General features: G+C 38.5%; 1 protein-coding gene across 4 annotated transcripts in view; it reads left to right on the forward strand.

Moving 5' to 3' along the window:
- Positions 1-12,044, forward strand: part of AASDHPPT (aminoadipate-semialdehyde dehydrogenase-phosphopantetheinyl transferase) — a 36,456-nt gene extending 24,412 nt beyond the window's left edge. Inside the window, exons 5-7 of one of the 4 annotated variants that reach the window (XR_009818367.1) lie at positions 2,674-2,751; positions 8,260-9,068; positions 9,641-12,044. Coding sequence is in view for 3 of the 4 variants with exons in the window: in XM_061991839.1 (XP_061847823.1) it covers positions 2,674-2,751; positions 8,260-8,430 (249 nt within the window). In the remaining variant the exon portion in view is untranslated. Of the gene's footprint in view, positions 1-2,673; positions 2,752-2,921; positions 3,042-8,259 lie in introns of all 4 variants that reach the window. The other 3 variants (XM_061991855.1, XM_061991865.1, XM_061991839.1) reach the window with 3 other exon arrangements.
- Positions 12,045-12,485: the final 441 nt, after the last annotated feature.

Below are 12,485 nucleotides of genomic sequence, written 5' to 3' on the forward strand. Positions count from 1 at the left end.
AATGTCAAAAAAAGCAACCTGAAAGCATAAAGACTAGGAAAGGATGTGCCACCTAATACCTGTCATGACAAAAAATTCATGACACTCTTCAGACGCCCTGTAACTGTTCACAACAACAGCAAATCCTGTTCTTATTGGAGATGGATTTGTCTGTGACTATTAAAAAATATATGGTTTTCAGTCATTTTTTTGTAAACACCAAATGAAGTACCTTGTGTAGCTGACTATTTGTTGTCCCTTTACCAAGGGTTTAGTTTTGTTCAACGTGTCCTCATGTTTTTTAGCTTAGCTAGAAGGCAGTAGCTCAGAAAAACAGGCTCTTCTTGCTTGGTCTCGGTAGATCGGTTTAGCTTTAGGCACTTGTTTTTGTACAGAACTCTAAAGATTGCCACTTGTATTCCCTCCAACTGTTTTGGAAGGAATAGGAGAAAAATTGCAGTAAAACTTAATTTAAAAGAAGGAATTTAATTTTAAACTCTGTGTGCTACGTGTGTTAAACATGCCTTATTTGCATAGGCAGTGCATACTTTGCTCATTTTGAAAAGGTGAATTTGTTTAGTAATAATTATGAGTTTATTAGCCCAGCAAAGAGTGATTTAGTGTTTGTGTCAGAGTATTAATTTAGGATGGAGTCATTATTCTGATGATGATTGTTATTATGAAAAATTCTCTGTGCTTCATTTACTTCCTTTGAAGAAAATGAACTTACAGGTTGAAATACTAGTTAATTTTAATAAAAGTGAAAGAAGTTGATCAATAACCATTATGACAAGTTTTACAATATAAAGAGATTAACGTAAATTTACAATATATATTTATCTGTAGCAAATCTGATACGTGGAAAAAATTACTGCTTTGCAAAATGTCAAGTCGATTTATGACTCTTTCCTTATTGGTCTTAGTTTTGTACAGTTAATCAGGAGGAATGACTGGATAGCACTTCTTGGAATTTACATTAAAGAAGGATCTTGAATGAGACATAATACTCTTCTGTTTTGGTACATCAGTTTTGGATACAACCAGTTTATAAAGGAGGCACGCTATTTATCTTAAACCTCACTCAAGAATTAAGAATCGCCTTGCATCACTGCTGCTAACACAAAAATAATTGTTTGCCTTTTTTCACAACAAATATTTGCTTGGTTTCTCTGTATGCAAATACATTGCTTCCAGAATATAAAGTTCAAACTGAGATTATCTGGGTTGATTGGAAACATTTAGTAATTGGTGTTGATGTGCAACTCTAATGGAGTATTTCAGCCTTGGTAAGAGAAGTTAATCCTCTTGTATTGTCAGAAATAAATAGGAATGAGAACTTTTACTTCTAAGCTTAGCTAATCCAACTGGATTCACACAACAATCAGTTCTGCTGCTGGGAAGGTACAGCTTCCTCATAAGCTGTCTGTTGTTGAGTGAAACCAGAATGATTTGAATGCCAGACACATTATTCTGCTGAGCCTTTGAAATGAGGTCATGATAAGTCTCAGTGTGTCTGTAGCTTGAACAGCTCTAGTAACACTTTGGTTCTGACAGATCTCCTTCCCTTCTGTCTTTAGTTAGGATTAACATTTCTCTGAAGAAACAAAGATAAAATAAGGCATAGTTTGTTATCTTTTATTGTAAGATGATGAAAACTCTTTTGTGATCACAAAGGATACATGAAGTAAATGAATTGGAAGCTTCTGAATTCATTATCCACTGGGCAGGGTCTCTGCAGGGGAATAATCCTTGTTATCTAAGGAGTCACTACGTGTTAAAGGCAGTTTTGAACAGACAATTTTGTTAACAAAATGTAGGCTCAATCTATAATATGTTTATAGTTGCATAAACAAGAGGTAAAACATAAGTTCATTTCCAAAAAATAAATTTCTGTGCATTTAGCTTAAAGCTAACACAGTTGCTTGCAGATCTCTAGTTGCATGTATAGGCCACCGCTGAATGTGCTGTGTTGTGCCCTCTGTTTTTATCAGTCTTTAACTCAAATCTTGGACATGTGAAAAATTAAATAAGGGTGAAAATGAAGTGGTGAAAAACTGGATGTAGTTATTTTTCCATCTAGACGAACACAAAACACTGCCACTGTACAGCTGTGTGAACTGATTCACAAAACTTGATTAAGCATCTAATTTTGATAGTATTTTTGGTTTTGAGGAAGCTACAGAAACGTGGATAACTTGTACAAACAGTTAAGTTTCATCAAACTTGAGGTAGCATTCTTTTAAGCTTTACTTTCAGTTCTGTACCCTAGTAAAGGAGCATAAAACTTAGTAAAATGCTTTAAAAGAAGTATGTCTATAGCTCTTACAGTTGTGGGAAATTCTATTTCCAGTGCAGATTGTTGGTGTTTCTCATGTGCATTAAATAGTCATTTTCTTACTAGTGCTTTGCAGAGAGGTAAAACAGCATGAGCTTGGCGTTTGTTTTTAAATAGGTGAGGGACACAAAGTTGGCTACTAAATTGCTTTTCCAATGTCATTATTTGAAAGCATTTTTAATTATGTTCTACTGTCATTCTGAACCATGTTCTAAACATTGATTTAGTCTTTTTTGGAGACAGGGTAAAGAAGACACACTTACTGACCTACCTTCATTGATGTGAGAGGAAGTGATAACAAAATCAACAAAATGGCCCTTAGGTGAGGTAATGTGTCTTACATTTTTCTTCTTAACTAGGAAACCCGGTTAGATGACCATCATCATGTGGCTGTGGCTCTTGGGAAACAGGAGGGATTTGGACAGAAGCATTCTGAGGTAAGAAATTACAAAACATTTTCAAGTCTTGGTAGCCAATCCCTTGAACATGTCAGTCTGACACTGTATCTAGAAGTGTGTTATCTCAGATCCAGGGCCATGGAGAAAGCTTGTCTTAAGCAGGGTATTAGACAGACTCTACTGAACTGGTTTTGTTGTGCTTATTTCAGGAAAGGTCTGGGAAGGAGAAATGGTTTCAGAGGATAGCAACAGATAATGTCAAATCTGGGATGTGTTTGTTCATTCAAGAGAAGATTAAGTGATTTTTCTCACAGCCCGCAAGTACTCAGGTGGGAAAGATGATTTTTCACTTAGGGAAATGGAGACAGTAAACCAATCTGGACTGCTAAACTAGTGCAGCACCTCACCAAGTTGGTTTTAATGAGGGACTGTCAGGGCATGTATCCCACAGAAGATCCATCTCTCAAACACTGTTATGACAAGATAACCCTTGAGACAAGCAACATCAGCCAACAGATGGGAAGAACAGCAGTGTTAGTTTTCATTCCATGTGGTCTCGCTATTCAGAGAAGCAACAAAGCTACTTAAAAGATTGTAAGGATTTTCTGTGTAATTTAACAAGGACCTGGTTGATGAAAATAGCAGTAAAAGTCAAATTTAAAGCAGACTGGCAAGTTGTAGCCAAAATAGCCAGACAGTCGGCAAAGGGATGTGTGACAAATTGCCACATTTGTCTGTGCTTGTAGTTGCTCACAAGAAAATGAGTTAGTTGTTTTCTGTTATTTAGATAGAAAATTTTTGCCAGAAATGTGAAAAAAAACCTCATATATGAATGGATGAGAGGATTAAAGTGGTCATGCACACATCTATCGTGGTCGTAAAGTCTGAGTCTGTGTTCATGGATAACGCTTCTAACTAGTGTGGGATAGATAAAATAAAAACAGGTATAAGCTATCTTTGAGGATTTACTATGGTAAATCAGTGCTAAAATACTCTTTAAGAAATCATGTACATTTTGTTTGACAGGACATACTTAAGTTCCTAGCGGGGCTGCATATCATCCTTCCTGCAGGAATATTGATAAATGTCAGTCTGAGGTGAAAAAAAGGTGGCTATTATTTTCTAAAGATAATTACCTAATTATTTTACAAAAAATCCAGGATTTTTAAGTGTTGACCTTCACTGTCACTGTCACACATAGATCAAGTATGGTATCAAGAGTTATTATGAGAAGTCTTTGAATCGAGAAAAGTCTCAAAGGCATACTTGTCCACTGACTAAATTTGTGACAACCTAAATTTCATTAGCTCAAAAAAAGGTCATTTCAAATAGGACAAGTGAGCATTCTGTGACTCCCCAGTATGGAAATGAAGTGAAAATTTCTGTACTGTTGTGTTGTTCTTTTTCAGGACTCATTCTAACGGGAATTTGGACGAAATAAAAGTGATATTCTCTCTTTGTAAAAACTGTAAAAAAAGATGTTAGGTATTGCTAGATAAGTGAGTCAAAAAGGTGTTCTTCATCTCAGTTTTGAAAAAATGAGGTGTAGACATTGTGCAGTTGCTTCAGGATGTCAGTGCTTGTTTCTGTCCCTTTTTTGCTATCATTATGACCCATTTACAGAATATGTACTTTCAATGAGTTTTCTTCCCAACCTGATAGTAAGTGCCTACAATTCAATTGTTAAAGTATGATCATTTAAATTCTCTAGTGTCAAGAATCTTAACCAATGGTCTGCTACTGACTGCCATATGCCTTGAAGATACAGAACATTTTTCTTGCCTAGATCTAAACCATTATGAGGCAGGTCTCAATGAAAGATTGCAGAGTTTATAATTCTTTAATAATTCCTATGTGGGCTATAAAATATCTTTTCGTCTATCAGTTGCTAAATTTCCTAGGACTTGTGTTGAATTCTGTCAGTACACACTTCTTTTCTGATAAGCATGTGCTGAAGTTCAAACTAGATCTGTTAGCAGTCTATTCAGCTCTGAGGCTTTGTTCATGTTTGGTATGCATCTGTGATGTCATTTGCAAGGCTCTGGGCACAGTTCCTGCAGCTTTACCTCATCTCCAAATTCAGATGAAAAGGAATGTCTCACACCATGTCATTTGTGTGAGTACAGCTCAGTTAACACTTGCTTTCAGTCTGCATTTGGACAACAAATTGAGTTTTGCTGTGCTGTTAACAACAAACACAAACCATTTTGTTGTCTCTCAATTTATTCCTAACAGCAGCTTACTGCTTAAATGCTGAAGCAGAGAACAGAAATTTTTGCTCTTTTGTCTATTTACTGACCTACCTTCATTGATGTGAGAGGAAGTGATTACAAAATCAACAAAAAGGGCCTTAGGTGAGGTCACTTTCAGCACCTGCATGTAGCAAAGCAAGTGCAAACAAGGCAGCATTATAGAGAAATCCTCTCCAGAAACTCAGCATGTTTGGATGCCTGTCTAAGGTGCCTGTACAGCTAGCGCAGGCAGTTTGGGGAGTAAACATGACAAGTTAGAGATCTGCATGCAGTTACAGAGCCACAACATTTTGGGGATCACGGAGGCATAGTGGGATGGCTTCTGTGGCTGGAGTGTTGTGAACAAGGGGTACAGGCTGGGAAGATGCAGAGGGGATTACATTTATGTGAGGAGCAACTGGCGTGCATGGAGCTCAGCCTGGGATTTATGGTTGGGATGGGTTAGCTCCTACCTGAGAGTTTATGGGTTAGGATTAATGGTTGGTCTCAATGATCTTAAAGGTCCTTTCCAACCTAAAAAATCCTATGATAGAGCCTCAGAGGGAAGCAGAGCCAAAGAAAGCTACTTATTATTCAAGGATCAGCTCTTCCAAGCTCAAAAGAATTCCACTCCAATTAATATGAATTCAGACAAAAATGCCAAGAGGCCTTTGAATAAAAAAAGAGCTTCTAACAAAACTCAAACACAAAAAGGAAGAATACAGAGAGTGGAAGCAAGGATAGGTAACCTGACTGGAATACTGAAACGTGTCTGAATATTCAGGATGAAGTTAGGAAAGCTAAAGCCCAAATTGAATTGAATCTGGCCATGCATATCAAAGACAACAACAAGGGTTTCTATAAATGCCCAGGTAACAAAAGGGTGACTAGGGAAAATGGGGACTTTTTGCTTGATGAGACAGGGGACCTGACTACACAGAACATGGAAAAGACTGAGGTACTGTTTGCCACATTTGCTTCAGACATCATTAGCAGCATTGGCCTTCAGGAAATCCAGGTCCCAGAGACATGAGGGGAAAGAAAAAGGAAGATGTACCCTTGGTGAAAGAGGATCAGATTAGGGAATACTGAAGCAAACTGGACATACGTGTCATGCACCTTGATGGGACGCACACACAGTGTTGAGGGAGCTGGCATATATTTCGAAGTCATCTATAATTTTTGGTTGATCGTGGTGACTGGGAGAAGTGCCCTAAGACTGGAGGAAAGTAAATGACACTCCTTTCTTCAAGAAGGAGGACCTAGGAAATTACAGACCCCGTCATCCACGCCTTGATCTCTGGAAGGGTGGCAGAGCTACTAATTCCAGAAACTATTTCCAGGTACAACAAGGACAAGGAAATCATCAGGACTAGACAGCATAGCCTCACCAAGAGAAAATAATGCTTGATCAACACGGTAAATGTCTACAATGAAACGACTGGCTCCTCTTAGATGAGGGGAGAGCAGTGCATAGTGTCTGCCTCGACTTCAGTACCTTCTACCTCAGACACTCTCTCTCATAAGATGCTCCTGAAGAAACTGTTGATGTGTGTACTGGATAAGCAAACAGTGAGATAGACTGAAAACTGGCTAAACATTTGGGCACACAGTGTGATGATAAAGTGGCATGAAGTCTGACTGGAGGCCAGTAACTAGCCATGTACTCCAGGGGTCAATACTGGGTGCAGTCCCATTTAACATCTTCATTATGATCTGAATGATGGGGTAGTGTACCCTCAGCAGATTTGCTGGTGATACTAAACTAGGAGGAGTGGCTGATAGGCCAGGCAGTCATGCTGCCATCCAGAGGGACCTCAACAGGCTGGAGAAATGGGCCAACAGGGACCTCATGAAGCTCAGCAAAGAGAAGCACAGAGTCCTGCATCTGGGAAGAACAACTAGGCACTGGAAAGTAGCTTTGCAGGAAGGGACCTGGGGGTTCTGTGGACACCAGGTTGAACAGGAGCCAACAATGGGCCCATGCTGCAAAGGCAAGTGGTGTCCTGGACTGCATCAGGCAAAGTATTGCCAGCATGCTGAGGGAGGTGACCCTTCCTCCCTGCTAAGCACTGATCAGGTCACATTGGCAGTACTGTGTCCAGTGCTGGACTCTGCAGTACAAGAAGAGACATGGACAGACTGGAGAGAGTCCAGCAAAGGGCCACAAATATGATGAAGGGACTGGAATGTCTCTCCTATAAGGAAAGGCTGACAGAGCTGTGACCAGTCTGGAAAAGAGAAGACTCAGGGAAATCTTAGGTAATGTATCTAAATATGTGGAGAGATGGTGTAAATTGGACAGAGCCAGGCTCTTTTCATTGGCATCCAGTTAGAGGACCAGAGGCAGTAGGCACAGGCTGAAACACAGGAGTGTCCTTCTGGATGTCAGGAAACACATTTTTTCTACTGCGAAGGTCACTGGCATTACCCAGGGAGGTTGTGGAGTCTCTGTCCTTGGTGATGTTCAAAAGCTAGCTGGATGTGGCTCTGCTTGAGCAGGAGCAATGGACCAGATGACTTCTGGAGCTCCCTTCCAGTCTCAGCCATTCTGCAGATAACAGACAGCAGTATTTGCTCCCCAGGAAGTTAACAGCACCTTAACTTGCATCAAAAATGTATCACCTTGCTTGATGTACCTAACAACTGCAGTGCAGAGTAGCCTTGCTACTAATATCTATCAAATATTAAATGTTAAGAAGATGTTGCTTGAGCAAATGCTGAACTTAGAAGGATCAGCTATATTCACATGTGATTCAGGCAGCTGTACTAATTGCCCTACTGGTTGGAAGCAATAGCAATTGCACTTGCAGATAGTATACAACAGGCTGCACAGTAATGTATCAAAAAACCCCAAACATTTGTTTCTTTGCAATGTGTTTTTTCTTCAAGTGATGCAACTAATACAGAGACCGTGGCATTTTCATCTCCAATATATCTGTCTGTACTTAATCTGCATTTAATACTGGGAATTGTGAGTTGTGACCACGCAATCATCTCAAATAATCATTTCAGTTTGCTTGTTTGTGGGGTATTTTCCTTCCTTTTCTGGATTTAAAGATTCTGTGGTATTTGTAGCATTCTCTTATCCCTTGTGCTTTCAGTTTTCTGAACTGAGTTTCAAACACAAACTTGCTGAGTCTGTACTGCCTTCTATAGTTACTGTATAGACTAAATTAGGGACAGTGACGGTCTCAAATGGAATATTTTCTTTCTTCTTCAATGAGCAATATGTAGTTTAAACTGGACAGGGACTATTGCAGGAAATATATGGAGATTTGTTGATTGATGTAACGCTAATATGTATTTTCCTTAGGTATGTTCCATGGAGCCTAACCAGCCACAGTTTACCTTGTTGACTTTTGAAGATTTAGTTGCATCTGGTATTCCAGTCGCACCTGAGGATTCTGCATATTGGGATAATTTTTGCTCTAAGCAGGAGAGCCCAGTGAAACAGAATTCACATTCTAGATCAGAATGCTTATAAGAAGACAAAAGTTGTCAGCATTTTTATGCAGTTACTCTATGTAATTCAGTGTGGGAATAAGTACCAGAAAAAATGGTAAACATTGTGTAAAACTGATTGGAGGCAAGGAAGTAACTTATTTCATATCATTTTCACTTATAATCTTTGTTAATTAAAGTTTCCTGTATTTACTTTTGCCTTTTAAGAGTTCTTTTTGTACTTTTTTCCTTGGCAACTGGTATGAGCCAAACAGCAGTTCCATTCCCCTGGACTGGCATTTTCTTCTGTACTGTCTTAAGTTATGTGTAAGGGGAGGAGGGAGGGAAATAAAAACAATTAACACATGTAAACTCATAACATCTGACAACAGAACATTTTCTTGTCTTACAGTGAACTAAAATTTCTGGAGACATGTAGATCTTGAGTGCACCTTCAGAATGTTTTATATTGGTTTTCAAAACAAATCCTATTTTGTGCCATTACCTCTTGCTTTTCTTTCCTCTCACTCTTCTTTCCAGAAGTCATGGCTACATTATGGTCCATCTAAATGTAAGGAAACATCCTGAACAGAAAGAGTCATACTTGAACAGGATGATTTTTGCAACTAAAAAGAGTTCATTTCTGTTCTACAATTAGACATAAATCTTCAGTAAATTCAGGTTTGTGTACAACTTGGCTGTATCCTGTATTCTGAATAAAGGAGAATGTACTTGTAGTGTAACCACTGAAGCCATGCCTTATTACAAAGATAAATAAAAGGTTTAGAGAAAGAGACAAGTTTTACAATATTAACAAGCTTTTGGAGTTTTACTGTAGATAATTCTGAATTCAGATATGCTGTTAAATGTTCCTACCAGTTCTGATTAATGGCTCTCTCATCTTGTGTGCTAATCATAGCTTTTGCTGCTTGGCTTTTTTCTTCCAAAGCTGTAAATTAGAGAAGCAGTGACTCTTTTCTCCAGACTCCAAAGGGGTTAAATTAGATGCTTGGTAACTTAAAATCTGAAGATAACAGAAATACAAAGTAATTTATATACACATTGTAGGTCAAGTATTCAAGACACTTCCTTTTAAAGGAAATAAAACTTGAAATAAATAATTGGCACTTCATGAGGGCCAGAAAAGGCTGTTCAGTAGATATGTAATGGTATCACTTACTGGGATAGGATTTTTTTAACTGATTCAGATGGCTCTGTTATTCTATTCTACATTAATTTTACTCTAATTCCAGAATGTGCTCAAGAACTGAAATGACTAGTGCATTGCCCAACTGAAAGAAAGGAGTATGAGAGGCTGGAGAGTACTGAGTTCCATGGCTGGCTGGTCATCCAGTATGTGCCAGTCCTCACCAGTCACTGAAGACCTGACCCCATCAGTTGCAGCTGTACCAGCCAATGAAATAGCAAAAAAAGATGGCAGGGACAGGGAAATGAACTGCAAATATGGGGTGACATGAATAGGGAGTTTTCCAATCTAGATTTCTGTGGACAAAGGAACTCATTTAATGGTAGATTTCTTTTTGCCTGATGATAGTGTCTCAAAAGATATTTTTTCTGTCATTGGGAAAAGTTTAAAATCTGTTAATGAGACTATAAATAATATTGTGCTTGCATGTATGTAGAGGACAAACCAATTTTGTTAAATTAGAAAATTGCAACTGGTTTGCTTGCCAGGAATATGATAATTTTCAGAACTTTTATCTAATTAGAAAGATTCGAAAAACAAAGGAATTTGCTTTGGTTAGCTTTCCATGAAATAAAAGCATGGTTTCTAACAGTCCAGACAGATTCAACTAGAAGATTGCAGTTCCTTACATTATGATTTTTTTCCATGTCTTTGATTTACACTGAGCTATTTGAAAACTAAGAGTAATCTCTCTTTTCAGCCTCAGGTAGCAGTAAGGTTAGGTGATGGTAATGCCTTGTGAAGAGCCACTTGAGTCAGGTTAAGTGTCAGTGCAAACAGTCAGCATTTTTTTTGTAAAAATTGCTTTTACCACTGTGGGAAAGAGCAGCTGTATAGTTGGGGAATTGCCAGCTTAAAAGCAAGCTGCTGAAAGACCAGAAGGACATTCGGACTCTTACGAATGTGAATGATCCTTCTTGAAGTCATCAGAAGGTTTTTCTGGGCATATGGGTACTGCAGAGGCATATATTGAAATAAATGTAGGTAGTGTGTACAGACAAGTTAATGCAATCTCACAGCTCTAAGATTTCTTTTTTTATTTATTATTTCACCATCACACTTTCCCTTGTACAAAGAATGAGCCCTATGTCCACACACAGCTATAATACTGGCTTCCTTGTATTTCCTCAGGCTACAGGCTTTATCTCCATTGCATCTCTGCCGTTTAAGGAATACGGGTCCAGCACAGCTCCTGCTTTCTTCACTAGTTCAAGTTGTTGGCCCAATCCAGTGCAGATGAGCTGACCTTTGCTGGTCTCCATCACATTTCTACCTACAAGAGGTTTCCTAGTTGTGTCTAGAAGCCTTCTGCCTTTCAGGTTCCTTCCCTGGAGCTCTGTTCCTTTATCTGTTTTGTTTTCTATGTACTACCCTAGGCATGACCATGCCACATGCCTGCATCCTAAAGGGTAAGAACCTGCAACAACACAAGCTCTGCTCCACATGAGCTGTTCCCAGCAGGGCCTGTGACTAGGTAGGCTTTTCCCCTATGGAGCAGGATTGACCAGCCTCCCTCTTGCTTAACATAAAGATTTACATCTTAGGTCAGGTGGGCTGCCCAAGGCTGCAGACCAACCCCGTGTTTCTGAGCAGTAGCTATTAACAGTCTCTGACCTAAAACTAAATTTCAAAACATTTTGGTCTTCAGTGAACACATTGTCAAAAGTGAATAAATGTGTTTTAGTTTGGACCTATTATAGTGTTTAATCCTTTGTATATCTTGCATTAAAATTGTTAGAGTGGATTGAGAACTTCAGGAGATAACTGTATTGATGACAATTTGCAACTGTGACAAGATCTATAACTTTGAAAAATGGATCACAGGTATTCATTCAGCCTTTTACAAAGTCTGTAAACCTATGCAAGGTATCTGTTTTTGCTCTGTTATGGGATCAAATGCACTGATGTTCATAAAAGGTACCGATCTTGGACAGATTGTAGATGTAGTAGCAGAAGTAGTGTAAATATGTTGTAATTTATATGTTCTTGGAAACATTCAGGCAATAGCTCACCTTTAAACAATTATCTTTAACCAAGACATTTCAATAAAGCCACAATCTACACCAAAAAATGAAGATAAGAAGGAAAAAGATAGCTATTCAACTAAACACAGACTGTGTCTTTGTCGGAGATTTAGAAGGTTATAGTGCTACTTTCTACAAAGGAGGTAAGTGCTGCTTGGGCAGAACTGATGCAACCAAGTCTAAAATAGTGACTCAGACATCTAACTGTTGCCTAATTCTGCAGGTGGCTGGACATACTAATTGCACTTCAAGTTCCTCCAGAATATGATATTTTGGATTGCTCTACACTGTATAGGAAATGTAAGCATGAAAATGAATTCTAAGAGCAAACATTTAAAAACTTTTATTCCAAAAGTCTTTTTTTGTAACGTGTTATTTTCTTGTGCTGTACATTCTGGGTTTTATGGCCAGATACTATGTATGATTCATGAGTTTAATATCTTTATTGAAATAAAAAGTAATTTAGTGCTTGTGTTCTGTTTTTATGTTGTCTATTTAGGGTTCTAGCTTTTTCTGTTATTTTTTTTTAATTAAAAGTTATAATCCTGTGAATACAGAATTTTAAGTCTTTGGTTTGCAGGTGTGGTCAAGGCAAGTGCACTTTCTACCAATCTGCTACTGAAAAAGACTGTAGGTCCAACTGAAGGCAAGGATTTTCTATTGTTCCTAAAGTGTCAAACTTAGAAATGCTGTGTGTTAAGTATACTTTAGGCAAGGTTTGTCAGATGTGTCCTGGGGATTTCAGGGTGCCTTTTGGCCATCTGAAGCAAGTTTGAGGCAGGAAGGCAACACTAAGGTTCTCAGCATAAGCAATATGCAATGCCAGACCTACGTGCAGTACTGGGGCTTGGAAGGACTGAGGAAGCG

The sequence above is a fragment of the Colius striatus genome, chromosome 1 (genome assembly GCF_028858725.1).
Source record: "Colius striatus isolate bColStr4 chromosome 1, bColStr4.1.hap1, whole genome shotgun sequence".
NCBI lineage: Eukaryota > Metazoa > Chordata > Aves > Coliiformes > Coliidae > Colius > Colius striatus.